General features: G+C 33.9%; 1 protein-coding gene across 2 annotated transcripts in view; it reads left to right on the forward strand.

Moving 5' to 3' along the window:
- LOC100026819 (protein NPAT) overlaps nt 1–15,112 on the forward strand; it is a 47,554-nt gene that overhangs the window by 14,765 nt on the left and 17,677 nt on the right. Inside the window, exons 1-11 of one of the 2 annotated variants that reach the window (XM_016433874.2) lie at nt 2,179–2,240; nt 5,835–5,907; nt 6,147–6,204; nt 7,592–7,632; nt 9,092–9,313; nt 10,072–10,156; nt 11,503–11,590; nt 12,363–12,454; nt 12,534–12,621; nt 13,734–13,830; nt 14,584–14,709. In XM_016433874.2, coding sequence (XP_016289360.1) covers nt 7,596–7,632; nt 9,092–9,313; nt 10,072–10,156; nt 11,503–11,590; nt 12,363–12,454; nt 12,534–12,621; nt 13,734–13,830; nt 14,584–14,709 — 835 coding nt within the window. In that variant the 5' untranslated portion in view covers nt 2,179–2,240; nt 5,835–5,907; nt 6,147–6,204; nt 7,592–7,595. Of the gene's footprint in view, nt 1–2,178; nt 2,241–5,834; nt 5,908–6,146; nt 6,205–7,591; nt 7,633–9,091; nt 9,314–10,071; nt 10,157–11,502; nt 11,591–12,362; nt 12,455–12,533; nt 12,622–13,733; nt 13,831–14,583; nt 14,710–15,112 lie in introns of those variants that run through there. The other variant, XM_001371383.5, reaches the window with a different exon arrangement.

Consider the following 15,112-nt stretch of genomic DNA (forward strand, 5'->3'; position numbering starts at 1 on the left):
TTTTGCCTTAGCCCACATTTTCTGGGAATTAACCAAGAGGAATATGCCCACTTAGACAGGTCTGGAGCCCAGTCATTTTGTAGAGGGGAGGGCATTAATCTAAACAAGACAAGAAGTGTTCTTCTAAATTTTATATTCTACCATATAAACCATTTCCTTAAGAAAGGACTTTTTATGGGAATCAGATCCACCTTCAAACAGAACCTAGAGAGGGTTTAGTTATTTTTAGGTTAGAGAAATGTTTCTTAACATTTTCCATTTTACAAAGAACTGGCAGGGATCTCAGAGACCATCTAGTACAACCCATTCGTGTTTTAAATAAGGCAGTAGTCTAGGAACGCTTGAATGACTTGCTCAAGACCATTATTACTATACTGGTAGTAATCATCCACTGTAGGATTTTAATCCAGGTCCTCTAACTCCAGAGTCTATATTCTTTTCTACTTTATTACCTTTATACTTGTATGGGCTGTTGGAGCAAGAAAGATAATTTGTGATTGGTCAAAAACCTAGATTAAATAAACTACAGTTTCTTCTATGTCTTTAAAATCTATGGTCCTAAGTGCCATTAGTAATAATAGCCTGCATTTATATGGCACCTACTATATGTCAGGCATTGTGCTATCTTCTTTACCAATGTTAATCTCATTTGACTGTCACATAGCCTTGTGAGGTAGTTGCTACATTTCACAGTTGAAGAAACCGAGGTAAACAGAGGTGACTTGCTCAGTATCAACATAGTGTTTGAGGCCGGATTTGAACTCAGGTGTTCTTGCTTCTAGGCCCAGCATTCTATCCAAAACACTAGCTACCTGTTTTAGGAAAATATATTTTCCCAAAGCTATAGGGTGGTTTTCATTTGAAGGATGGAATTCCAATAGCAGTCTACTATTGCTTTACAGTATTCTTTTTTGATCTAGGAACTCTGAATTTGAGGTGCTTGTCATTTGGGGAATGATTGATTAGAGTGGTATATATGCTAGAGTGTTGTTGCACTGTAGGAAATGATGAATGGGATGTTTTTAGAGTATGAACCAGTGAAGAATAAAGTAATCAGAACAAGGAGGAAAGTTTGTAATGACAAAAGTCATTGTAGAAATGTAATGAGCAGCCATGATTCCAGAGAATTAATAATGAAATAATCTATTCACCTCCTTATAGAGATGAGAAACTTGAAATACAGAATCTAATCCTCATTCTCCTTTTCTCATTTACATATGTGTGTGTATAAAGTAGACATGTATTTTAGCCATAGCTGAGGTAGAGCTTTGTTTTGCTTTATTAACTATATGTGGCACTAGGTTTGGAGGTGCATTTTTTAATTTTCACTTTGGGAGTGGGAGAAGGGGGAAAGAGGACAAATTTTTGCTAATTAGAAAAAAAAATTTCAAGATAGGAATAAATATGAATTTTTTTAGAAGTTTGTTAGAAAAATATTTATTCCTGGTATGCCTGGTAGGTATAGTATAGTGCTTTACATTTATATAGTCTTTTAAGGTTTTACAACAGACTTTTGAGGTAAGTTGTGCAAGTTGTACTCACTCTTCCTATTCTCACCTTTAGTTGCTCAGGATGTAGTTGTAGGCAAATTTAAAATAGCTAGAGTTAATGGGCAAAGGTTCAGTATTGCTTTTAAGTAGTTGTTTTGTCCAGATCTCTACTTCCCTGCAGAAGTCTTATTTCCCAGGTCTATTCCATGCCTCCTCAGACTCAGGTTAGAAAATGGCTCTTAACTCTTAGCAGTGATTCTATCTCCTCTTTAAATTCATTTGGATGGGGGCAGCTGGGTAGCTCAGTGGATTGAGAACCAGGCCTAGAGACGGGAGGTCTTAGGTTCAAATGTGGCCTCAGACACTTCCTAGCTGTGTGACCCTGGGCAAGTCACTTGACCCCCATTGCCTAGCCCTTATCATTCTTCTGCCTTGGAGCCAGTATACAGTATTGACTCCAAGATGGAAGGTAGGGGTTTTTTTTTTATTATTATTCATTTGGATATGGTTATTCCTTGTCCCTTATTTTTTGTTGTTGTTTTTGTTTTTGATTTTCAAAAAAAAAAAACTGGCCAGCATTTCTACATTTTAATAAAAAAAAAAGTCTGGGTAAGTGTTCCAGTATGAAAGATTATTAGTAATACCATGTCATCATAATGCTAATAACTGGTCTCTCTTTTCCTTTTCAGTCTTTATTTGGAAAAAATTTAACTACAATTTTGAATGAATACGTAGCTATGAAAGCAAAAGGTAAAAATTTTGAATGAACAAAAGTTCAGAATTTCTTTTATGGTGGGGGGGGGTGAAGCTGTTGTATTATTAAAAGCCATTTATCTAGCTTGGCACAGTGGGTAGAGAACTAACTAGCCTTGGGGTCAGGCAGATCCAAGCCCAGTCATGACTCTAACATTATTGGCCATGTGACTCTGGGCAATTCATTTTAACCTTTCAATGCCCAGGCAGTTCTTTAAAACTATAAATCATACATCAGGTTTTTTTAAAAAAGGATTTTTTGCACTTTAAAAAGCATTAGTTTGGTTTGATAGGTTATAGAGAGGGGTTCTTTATAAAAGTTTTTTTTGTTTGTTTTTTTATTTTAATTTTTAAAAATTTTAGTTTGTTTCTATATTTTGATCCACTGATTTCTCTATGTCAGCCAGGTGGGAGGTGAGGGAGAGGTTTCTGTTCAGAAATTCTTGTAATCCAAATACTTATAGAAGAGAACTGCTTTCATGTCTAGTTAATGCTCTAAATCTGAAGTATCAGGCATTCGTCCCAAACAAGTGCTCCCATGTATAGCCCGAGGCAGATTAAAATGTGATTGGGACATGTCTAACAAAATAATAAAATAATGAAAAATAGTAAAAAAAATAATAAGTAATTTTAATATGAGATCTTTAGATACAATTTAGTGGCCCTCATTTCTGTTCAAGTCTGATACCCTTGCTACAGACAGAAAAGCTCAAGTCCAGAAACATATAAACAGGTAAAGTGACCTTCTCTAGGTCCCACAAGAAATAAAGAGTTCAACAAGTTTTGAGCCCTGGCCAACAGAATATAAACTCTGGGGTTTACATTGATCAATATCCCTAAATTCTAGTTTCTATCCTACAGTAAACTATGGGATTTAAGCTAACTTAAGGAAAGAAGTTCTGGTATTTCTGATTCTCTTGGTTTTAAGTTCCTGCAAGAGGAAAGCACACCCAGAAACCAGGAAGTATTCAAGGCCTTTCCCTGATAGGCTGTGTGACCCAGGAGAAATCACCAAATCAGGGCTCCAAGAACTTCTGATCCTATTGTTGCAGAATAAGTGCAAGCTTGCATGAATTTAAGCAATGTCTTATCTGGAGTTTCTTATACCAATGAAATCATAAGTATAGTCCCTCTTTCTTTTAAATGCCCATAACTTATAAAAATGAAAGATAGAACTAAACTTAGACTAAGGAAAACCTGCCTTAGGTACTTAATAACTTTGTGACCTTTGGCAGATCATTTAACTGCTTTGTAAGCTTCAGTTTCTTCATCTGGAAAATGGAGATAAAATGAAGTCACTTGCTTCACAGGATTGTTGTGAAAATCAAGCAAGATTCTGTCTTTGAAGTGCTGTGCAAGCCTTAAAGTGCTATACAAAAGCCAACTATTATTCTACCCACCTATTTCCCAAGCTAACCGCTTGGTAAAAAAAAAAAATTTGTACCTGTGATGTCTTTGGTGTAGGGAACTCCTGCATGAAGACTCCTTCCACCATTGCATACCAGTAACCCTTCTATAACTTATGGTCACTAGATCATTGGATATAAGAATTAAAATAAACCCTCACAAGCCATCTAGTTCAGTTCATAGATGAAGAATCCTCTCTGCACCATGACCAAGTTATCATAGCTAGACTGGGATTCTTAGCCCTTTTGTCCTGGAACCTTTTGTCAGTCTGGTGAAGCTTATGTATGAACTGTTACCTTTTTAAATATATAAAAGAAATATGTAGAATTATAAACAATCATTGAAATTGTCATAAAAAAGATTTTTTTTAAGAGTTCACAAATTCCAGGTTAAGAATCCCTGCTCTAGGCAATGAAAACTATATTCCATATCAAGGCAGCTAATTTCACTTTGGAATAGTTATAATTATTTTTATCTTTATTTTTTGTCTTAGTATCACTTCTAAGACTGAAGAGGCGCAAGGAAGTTTTTCCTTATATCAAACCCAAATCTGCCTCTTTATACCTTCCTTCTCCAAGTCCTCTCTCCAGGTTAAATATCCCTAGTTCTATTTCACCTGATAATACCTAGAAAAGATTTCTTGAGTACTGGCAGTTTAGGCAGCTTGAACATGTTCACACAGCTAGTATGTCAGTCTCAGGACTTGAACCCATATTTTCCTGACTGCTTATCCATAAGAGCTATAGGAACATATAAAAAATAGTGATCAAGCATGAATTACTTTGGTCTGAGGGTTTAAGGATGTAAAATACTATGTGTAACTTCTTTTAGAAGCTTATTTAATATTCCACCTTTTGGGGAATATTTGGATAGTATAATTGCTATTGGAAACAGAAAATAGATTTACTCCTTTAATTTAGCCTTGACTTGATTTTTTTGTCCACAATTTTGTGTTGTATAGTTCTCTCTAGCTTTATATTAAGAGCAAAGTTAAAGCTGTACTTTTTGTAAGCTTACTTTGACTTCCTATTCCTGATTAGAATTTTAAAACTGAAGCGGTTGAATTTCTCCCCAAGTCTACATATATAATCAGGTTCTTATTGCTCACTAATCTGAACAAGGGATTATGAGAGTCAACATAGTACACTCGATACAGGACTGACCTTGGAGTCCTAAAGACCTGAGTTTGAGTGCTATCTGGAGCCCCTACTAGTTGTATGGTCATGGTCAGAACTCTCAAGAGACTATAAGTTAAGGATGATTTGCTGGTCTGGACAAAAACAAACAAACCACATTATAAAATAGATCATGCCTGGATCATTCATTAAAACTGTTGTAATCCAGTTAATACTAGTTTATTTATTTTATTGCAAAGGAATGGCTAAAAAGTTATTATTCAGTTTCATATAAATCCAGAGTGAACAATAAACCTCACAAGAAAATTGTTTAATATACTAGATTATGACTACTAAATTGTGACTACTTTGGTGTTTGTGTAATATTTATGCAATTTGAGGGGTTGGAGGAAAGTGACAGGTTTCAGATTCTAAACACAAAAGCAAAGAGTCCAAATATATTAAATAGAACTTGTTTTATTTTGCTTTCTTTGTCCCCCCGCACCCCTAAAAAAAAGTTAAACCTACAATATTAAGTATCCAGTAAAATTAAGACAATTATTTTATGAACTGAGAATTTTACTAGTTTTTGTTTTTGGAAACATTACAGCTTAATGTAGAAAGCTACTCTCTAAGTATGTTATAAACTAAACTCGGGGGGGCAGCTGGATAGCTCAGTGGATTGAGAGCCAGGCCCAGAGACGGGGAGGTCCTGGTTTCAAATTTGACCTCAGATACTTCCTAGCTGGATGACCCTGGACAAGTCACTTGACCCCCATTGCCTAGCCCTTACCACTCTTCTACCTTAGAACCAATTCTAAGGCAGAAGGTAAGGGTTTAAAAAAATAAAATGAAATGAAAAATAAACTAAATTCACCTTAGTTTTGCAGTCATCCCTAAAGCTGGCTTCTCTTTTGAGTTACTTCTCAATGTGAATTATATTACCAAACAAGACATGGACTATACATTTTCTTTAGTACATTTCTTTAAAGCTTTGGGTTTATATTCAAACTGAAAATTTGGTTTTCTGCTACAGGCCTAATTAAGAAATGTTTTTGTTATGTTCTAGAAACAACAAATGATGTCCCAGCAATGATGTCATCTCTATGGAAGAAATTAGATCATACCCTTTCTCAGATCAGGTAATAAACATAAGATCATAGAGTGCTTAAGGATTTCAAAAGTGAAAAGTATTGGTCTTAATCCTTAATGCAGTATAGCTTGTATCAGATTGACCTAAGAGAGGATTTAATGTACTTAGAAATATTGATTTTGGTGACTTTCATTGAACCATTGTTTTAAAAAATATGGTTTTATAATTTAATAAAATCTTTAAAGCTAAAATGAACCTTAGATCTAGTACAACGCCCTCTTTTGACAGATGAGAAAATCGAGGCAATAGGAATTAAAGACTTTCACACAGTCACACTTGGAACTAGGTAGGTAGTAGTCAAAAATATATCTTAACTCCCCGTCCATCATCTACTATACCAGAGTACCTTTCTTTTTTTTTTTCCTCTTGAGGAATGGGGGATTGAGAGACCTAACAAATAGATTTATTTTAGCATCATCTTACCACCTTTGTGGAGAAGTATTTCATATGTTCCAGGGCACCTTTGGTATTCTGTTGTTTTGTAAATAAGATGCTTATGTGTCATGAAACCTAGTTACTGCCCCATATACCTAGAGTACTAGACCTAAGTAAACTCAGTAGGATGCCAGTGCTTACAAAATTAGCTTCCAAATCAGTGCTTTCTTATTTGGCTACAAAGACTAATAGGGAACCTTCTGTAAAGATTGTTTATATGTATACTTGGACCATTCCTAGAACTATAAATGGGTACTTCCTTCATCTGATTTTAAAATTTGAATCCATGTCCTGCCTACACTCTCTGCTGGGGGGCCTCTGTGCTATGTATCCAGCTTCAGAAACCAAAATACCCACCTGTTCCCAAGTCACAAAGAATAGGGAGCCCTCTAAAGTCTGGCTGATGTCCAAACTGAATGGAACACTCAGTTTCAGCCAAAGAAATATTCCTATTATATATAATAGAAAACAGCAGGCTTTTAACTAAACAGAACGTAACTGATATGACTTTATAGGGCATGGTGTGTTTCAGATCACACCAAATTCAAAACTTTTTAGGGTAGGATCGGTTAAATTTGCTAACTAGTTGCTCTTTTATGTCTGTGTTACAAAATAAAGATCACCTTGGGTTTTTTCATTTCAGCTTTTTTCATTTGATAAAATAGGAAAGTGGTTTAGCTTTTATGTGTGGGTGCTAGCACATATTTATCTCATTTGTAAATCATGAAAATTTCAGAATACATTTTTGTAACATTTTACGATATGTAAAGCACTTTCCTCTTAAAAGTTCTGTGAGAGTCAATAGTGCAAGTATCTCAAATCTAATCCCCAAAAAAATATAGATATAGATGAAACTAAGCCCCAAAGAGTCATATATCCAGTATTTTTTCTATCCCAAACCCCTGACACACCTCACCCATACCCCTACAAAAACACCAAAGAATATCATGGTACAATGGAAGAAATTTATTTTCAAATATTTGTTTTTCACCTGACACTCTAGTGATCCAGTTGCACATTACCTTGCTTCTTTGGTTTTTAAATTTAAAACTAATTTCGTGCATTCTGCCAAATTTCCATGCTCCATAAGGTATGCAGTTTCTCTGTGTGAGAGACGTATGTAGTCACTTTTGGGCCATATCTTCACTTTAGGTTTAACTGTACCTAAAACAAAATGTCATGTATACATGGAACACTTGCTAAATATTTTTTGATAACTACTTCATTGTATTTGGTAGGAGCATGCAGAGTTCCCCAGGGTTTGCTGCTAATCAAAGAGGTTCGTATTCAGCTTTTACAGTAAGTTCAACCCAATGCTGAGCAGAGCATATTATGACTGATTGTGTGGTCATTCTTTTCACAACAGACCTTCTATCCATGGCTAGTAAGTCAGATTGTCTAAAAGTGAAGTGCAGTTTAATTCTTCACTCTTTTCATATCAAAAGTTTCTAAATAGGCAAGCCATATGAAAAATAGATTCATGGCTCTGTGTACAATTTGTTTTTTGTATTCTTCTGTGTATACAGAATTGCTCTTTATTTTTTGTTGTTTTGATTCAAGGTTTTCTTTAATTATTTAAATCAGAAGTTTCTAAATCCTATGAATTTTACCAACATGATCTACCCACTCCTCCCTGTTCCCACTGCTAACACATTAGTACAAGCCTTTATTTACTATTATCCCTAAACTAATTATCCTTGACATTGAATCCAAACTTACTCTCTTTTTGGATAGATCTAGTCATGTTACTCTTGTTTAAATTCCTTCAGTGGCTTCTCCCTTTTACCTATTGAGTAAAGTAGAAACTCTTTTGCCTATCATTCAAGGATCTCCTTGAGCAGGTACTTCTCTTTTCTACTTCACCTTTATTTTATACTCTTCTCTAATAATAATAATAATAATAATAATAATAATAATGGGAAAAACTACTTGTAATTTCCCATACCATTCAGGGCTCAGGATGTTTCCATATGCCTAGAATTCCCTCCCTTTCTTTCTGCCTGTTAATCTCTGTCCTTAAAAGCAAAACTCATATAATACACTCTTTTCATTGACTGATATCCTTAGTCATTACTCATCTCTTCACTCTTGGACATTTCTGATAAAATTAGGTAAAATTTTGTGTTGGTCTTTGTATCCCATCTCCCTATTAAACCTTTTGTGGTTGAGGCAAAATATTGCCTGAACTTCAATTCATCCACACTGAATACAATTCAGTATACACAGTAAATACTAGATAATTATTTACTGATTTTTAATTAATTTATTTTTATATGAATTTTGAATGATTTGAATTATTGAATTTTAATAATATAAGAAAGGGACTGGATTGAGAGCCAGACTTAGAGATGGGAGGTCCTAGGTTCAAATCTGTCCTCAGACACTTCCCAGCTTGTGTGACCTTGAGTAAATCACTTAACACCCATTACCTAACCCATACCACTCTTCTGCCTTAGAATTATTGATTCCAAGACAGAAGGTAAAGGTTTAAAAAAAAGAAAGAAAAAGATTATAGCACAAACCTAAACTACACAAATTAGAGGCAGGGCAGAATTATATATTTAGTCTCTGTTACAATATAAAACAAATAAACAAAAGTGCTTTTTTTTTCTATGACTACAGATCCAGTGTGCCAGACAATATAGATTTCTTATATTTCCTAAAGCCATTGTTTATTAAGTTTTAGGGTTGTTGTTTGTGAGCTACCATTTATGTTTTTTAAATGTTCCTCTTTTTAGCACGTACAAGAAGTGGAATTGCAGAGATAAAACGACAAAGAAAGCTTGCATCTCAGGTAGTTCCCATCACTTCGGAACTCTCATCTCTACCTTATCAGACGGGACAGTATACGTCTGCTCCTTTGGCAGCCACACAAGTCATCAGACCAATGACAACCCAAAATACAACCCAATTTAGAACAAATTCTGCTTTTGTTCCACAGCCTCCTGACAGCATTACCAGTGAGTTTCACTATTTTATTTCCTATCATTGATTTAGCTCTGATATAATTATCTTATACATATAAATACTTAAAATATTTTTGAAAATTACTTCTTGATGGTTATCATGGGGCCAGTTTATGGTTTTTCTCTGTACCATATGGAAATAGAACTGAAAATAAACTGTATTTTTAAAAAAAAAAAACTATCTTGGCAGTGCCCATCATGAAGAGCAGTGTCAGGCATAGAAGATATAAATGAGTGCCATTGGGTAGCATCAGTTATAAAGGTGAACTATCCAAAATAACACATCATGAATTTGCTAGAAAGTTAAAGCTATATTATAGCTTCTGCTAAGAAGCATTGGTAATCTTTCTTTGGGATTTATAAGTGAAATATTTTATTTTAATTTAGTTCTTACCTTGATGAAAAAAAAATTATGCCATTCAATAAAGAATATGGGAAAAGGAGAGGGAAGAGAGTTTACAGTCAAGGAGAACTCTGGTTAGAGAAAACCCAAGTCCAAGTTGAAATGAAAAAATTAGTTAAAATGTGTTATTCTACTTGTCTCCCTATCAAACATTATTCTTTCTTACATTTCTTTGTTTCCAGCAGTAGAAGATAATTCCTTAATATTCAAGTTAATATCAGATATAACACTTCATATTTCTTATTCATTCATCAGTCATTCATCAGTGAAGCTCAAATTTTTATATTATTCATTTTATTGAATGGCTTTCAACAATATTGAATGAGGCTCTTTGTAATTTTTTTTCTAGCTACAGATTCTTTACATATAGTAGTTCCTGTTCCTCAAGAACGGAAAATTCATTCTAGCTTAATGTCTCCTGGAAGACGAAAAAGGTAACTTTAATTTTTCTTCTTTTTTTGAGAAAGGGTACTTTTACCCTTAAACAGAAATGAGACATTATGCCAAGATAATTATATTCTGAATATAGTAGGAGGACTGAGTCAAGTACCCAGGCCTGTTTATTTGATAGACAATGGTTATTTAGGGCTAGGTAAGACTTAAAAAAAAAAATATTGATCAGGGCAGCTGGGTAGCTCAGTGGATTGAGAGCCAGGCCTAGAGACAGGAGGTCCTGGGTTCAAATCTTGCCTCAGACACTTCCCAGCTGTGTGACCCTGGGCAAGTCACTTGACCCCCATTGCCTAGCCCTTACCACTCTTCTGCCTTGGAGCCAATACACAGTATTGACTCCAAGACGGAAGGTAAGGGTTTTTAAAAATTAAAATATATATGTATATATTTTATATATATATATGTATATATATATATTGATCACTGGTTAACATATCTTTGTTGATGAGTCTCTCATAACTAACTAATGACATGCATTGTTTCACCAGCCCTAATTTTTAGGGCTTGATAGAGAACCTGCTATAACTTAAGGAATAAAGCTTTCATTGAAGTCCAAAAGCATATTCATGATGTGAATATGATTGCTCTAATGTGTAGGATTATAGATTGAGTTAATAGTTCTCCCACATCTCTTGTTGTAGTTTGAAGCAAGTTAGTGAATTTGTCAATCATTTATATCATTACCTATTAGACATATTTAGAAAGTTTTTATATTAATAAAAAAAAGTAACTTGTGAAATGTACTACACAAGGACTTTCTTTTGCCACATTTCATACTTGATAAATGGATTTTGGCTTTATGTGAAATATACTTTAACAGACATATTTTCTAAACCATCAGGTTTTCCATATGGCTTTTGCAGATTCACAGCCCACTTTGGTAAAGGCATATTTTAGAATAGCTAAGTTCTTTTCTGTCACTGCCATTTCTGCTGGTACAGAACGTGTCTGTTTCAACATGTTATGGTTTCATTCCTGTGAATACTCATCTACCAATGCAGATTTCGGTCTTTTCATATTTTAGGAGATAGTATTTGAGAAATGATGTGACCAAAATATTCATTGTCCTGTGGTCAACCTAGTTAATAGATCTTTCTCTGAAGTCCCATAGGCTGTTCCTCAGAAAACAAAATACTGTCATCTTAGAGCCCTTCTCAAAACCTAATTAAATATAGCAATCTGCCTTAGCTTGTGTTTTCTTGCTATACCCATGATCCGAATAATAATGTTAGTGATATTAGAAATTATAAGTTATTATTACTTAAGCTATTAAAGTTTGTAGAAAAGTGATTCCAGAATCAAGATAAGTCTTTTCCATATTTTTCAGTGAATCTCAAAGGAAAAACATCACATTTTCTGGACCTCAGACCACAATTCGAAATTTTCAGGATCCAAATGCATTTACAGTAGAAAAAGTAAGTGAACTTGATTCCAAAGTTTTATATTTATTAAGCTCCCCTTTTAATCTCTACATAATATTTGTAGAAGACATTGTGATTAAATACTGTACTGATAAAAACATTGTTGGAAATTTATTGTGCTTTACTAAGATTATGGTTAAAGACTAGTTGCTGTGGTAATCATTTCAGCCATTATGATTAATTAGGAGATTGTGTAATCTTTTAATGTATTTAGGTCTTTTAAAAACACTTTATAAATGACCATTGTTACTATTTGGACAGAAATGTGAAAACAGATAACACTATTTTCTTAGATTAATGTAACATAATGCCTTTTTTTTTTAAACTATTAACAGTGATGATAGAATTCTTAAGTTCTGTAGTAAGTAACTATAGCAGCACTTATAAAACTTATTTAACAATTACACGGCTATCACTTCAACCTTGAATACTAAAATATAAAATAAGTATTTGCATCATATTATATCTTCTCAACAATACATTATTTTGAAATCCAATATAAGAAAATTTGGTCTCTTTCAAAACAGAAGTCTCCAAGTACCACACAACATAATAGGAAGAGAGATAGTGAGAAAATAGTAGGTGACTGAGAGGAAGAAGAAACTCTTATTTAGCAATAAAGGTTGAGGGGTTGCTGGTCTCTAAATTAAATGCATTTGGAGGAAATTCACCCTAATCCTGATTCCAGAGTTGAGTTGTTTAGTTGCCTTCAAATGTTTATAAAATGTCCTTACACCCTTTTAATAATTTCTATTTTCTTTTGTAGCAAATGGTTATTGAAAATGCCAGAGAAAAAATACTAAGCAACAAATCTCTACAAGAGAAACTTGCAGAAAATATTAACAAATTCTTGATTAGGTGAGACATATATCAAAATATTAAACCATATCTTACCCAATCTAAAATGTATGCTTAAAATATTTCTTATATGTTGTAGTGACAGTAACATTGCTCAAGTACCGAAGCAAGCAGATAGCAATCCTACTGAACAAGAGACTTCAATTGATGATATCCTGGGACTTCAGGTATGTCCGAGAGAGAGAAAGGGAGAGGAAGAAAATAATTGGATAAAATAAAAAACATTGTGTACATTTTTTAGAACTTTAATTTTATCTTCGTTATTACTTCAGGACTGATTCTTTAGTTTTCTCTCTCTCTCTCTCCCTCTCCCTACTCCTTCCCCATTTCCTACCTCATTACCTAGCCCTCATCATTCTTCTACCTTAGAAGCAATAAGGGTTTAAGAAGAAAACCTCACTTGTTCTTTTTCTCACATGACTTAGTCCTAGTACACTAACTTTAACATATAAATATTCTCTCCAGGCAGAGAAACTTTTTCTGCCTCCATCATAACAAATATATTTAACGCCTATTTTGTGCCAGAGACCAAGTTGGGCATTGTAAAGAACATTGCCCTGACACTAAAATAACTATCTAGTTGGAGGGGCACAGAGATAAATGCATGAAAATGAAGTTAAAATGAACTCAAATGACAAAAGCATTGGGGAAAAAGAAGGAGACTGTTTATTTTACAAGTATGTGTCATACATAAGATATCCAGTTCAGAGGAGCATCTTCTCTGGAGAATGATCTTTAGAAGGAAATATTTTAAAAGACTATAAATGCTAAGACCAGTTTGTTGGGAACTTTGGAAATAGTCACTTTTAGACTCTTAAAATTAATGATTTTTTCCCTAAGATTTGTGTCAGAGTTGTGATTTTATTTTTAAAAGTTGTATTTTCAAAGGGTAGCATCATATTTGAGAGTATTTCTTACTTTAATTAATAGTGGTTTGATATTGTATAAGACTTAGCATGATGTTTTTCAATAAAAAGTATAGGTATTATGTTCATGTTTCCTCCACTTAGCTCAGTGCCTGCCACTTAGTAAGCAGTGAATAAACGTTTTCTCTATTTGTCCATTTCACTGGTGTTGTCACTTCCACCACTGATTTTAAGCCTGGGCTGAGATTTAAACAATATTATTCATCTTGAATTTATTGTATTCTGCATGTTCTTTGAAGCATTTATTTTTCAAGTACTAGCAGTTGATTCTTTGCTGCTGTGTATTTTGTTTGTTAGGTTTTTTTGTTTTTTTCATTTGACTTGTGACTGTTGTACTTTGAATTCTTTTGCAGAGTGAAATCCACATGTCTGAAGAAGCTATACAGGATATCTTGGAGCAAACAGAATCAGACCCAGCATTTCAGGCCCTTTTTGACCTATTTGATTATGGTGAGAAGGCACAGTTAATTCATCTGTTTTGTTTTACTTTGTTTAGAATATTAAGATTTTTTTTCCAGTTCTTTAGGAAACATCAGTAAGTCAAGATTCTCTTTTCATAGCATCTGAAAAAAAGCTCTTCCTTACATTTCAGCAAATTCTGTACATTGTAATCATTATGTGTAATGTGAAGAATCTTCAGTTGACAAGGGAGTTCTTGTAACTCCTTAAATTACTTATTAAACTATGGAAGAAAATCTTGTCAAGAATTTGCCAGAGTCCTACTATTTACCCAGTTCAATTATTGGCAAAATCAAATCCTACAGAAGCAATAAAATATTTTATCTTTTCCCTCAAAGTGCTTGACATTTTGAGGGAAACTAATGTACTGAGGTGAAATACCCTAAACTATTAAAAAACACCATATAAAAATATCTTATACAACTAAGGTTTGAATCTGTTTCTTTTCTAAAACTGTCTGCTGTCCCTTTCTTTCTTATGTTTGTGTATTTAAAAAGAATTGGGCAGCTGGGTAGCTTAGTGGATTGAGAGCCAAGCCTAGAGATGGGAGGTCCTAGGTTCAAATCTGGCCTCAGACACTTCCCAGCTGTGTGACCCTGGGCAAGTCACTTGACCCCCATTGCCTAGCCCTTACCACTCTTCTGCCTTGGAACCAATACACAGTGTTGACTCCAAGACAGAAGGTAAGGGTTTAAAAAAAAAAAAAGAATTGATTTCTGCATAATTTTTTCCTTTTTTAAAAAGGTAAAGCAAAGAATAGTAAGAATGTATCACAAGACATTTCTGGTCAGCATTTGGAAGCCAATCAGAATGTCCTAGTAGAAGAAACTAATTTAGCAGTTGGAAACACTTTTGGAAATGAAGAATCCAGTAAGTATCTTTAGTATTCCCAATTTCTAAAATCACTACTTTATATGTTATTTAATGTAGAAGTTTATGTACCAATGGCAGTGTAAATAATTAGGTTTGAGCCCTTTTTGTGATCCTTTCTTTGCATTCTATAATAACCATTTTGAGCATGAAATGTTTTAATTCTTTCTAAATTTTAACTTCTCAGGATAGCTTTTCCTTTCTGAAATGACTAATTTCTTGGATTTTTGTTGAATATTAATTAGATTGCTTTTCACTATTACTTCTCTTTATGATACTTCCCATAATCAACCCTGTCTTTCTAGCTATATTACCAAATTCAGTTTAGGAATAGTACCTTGCCCCTAATAAGGGTATAACAAATACTCTTTAAATTGAGTCATTCTCTACTCTTAGAATCCAT

The sequence above is a fragment of the Monodelphis domestica genome, chromosome 4 (genome assembly GCF_027887165.1).
Source record: "Monodelphis domestica isolate mMonDom1 chromosome 4, mMonDom1.pri, whole genome shotgun sequence".
In the NCBI taxonomy this organism is placed as follows: domain Eukaryota; kingdom Metazoa; phylum Chordata; class Mammalia; order Didelphimorphia; family Didelphidae; genus Monodelphis; species Monodelphis domestica.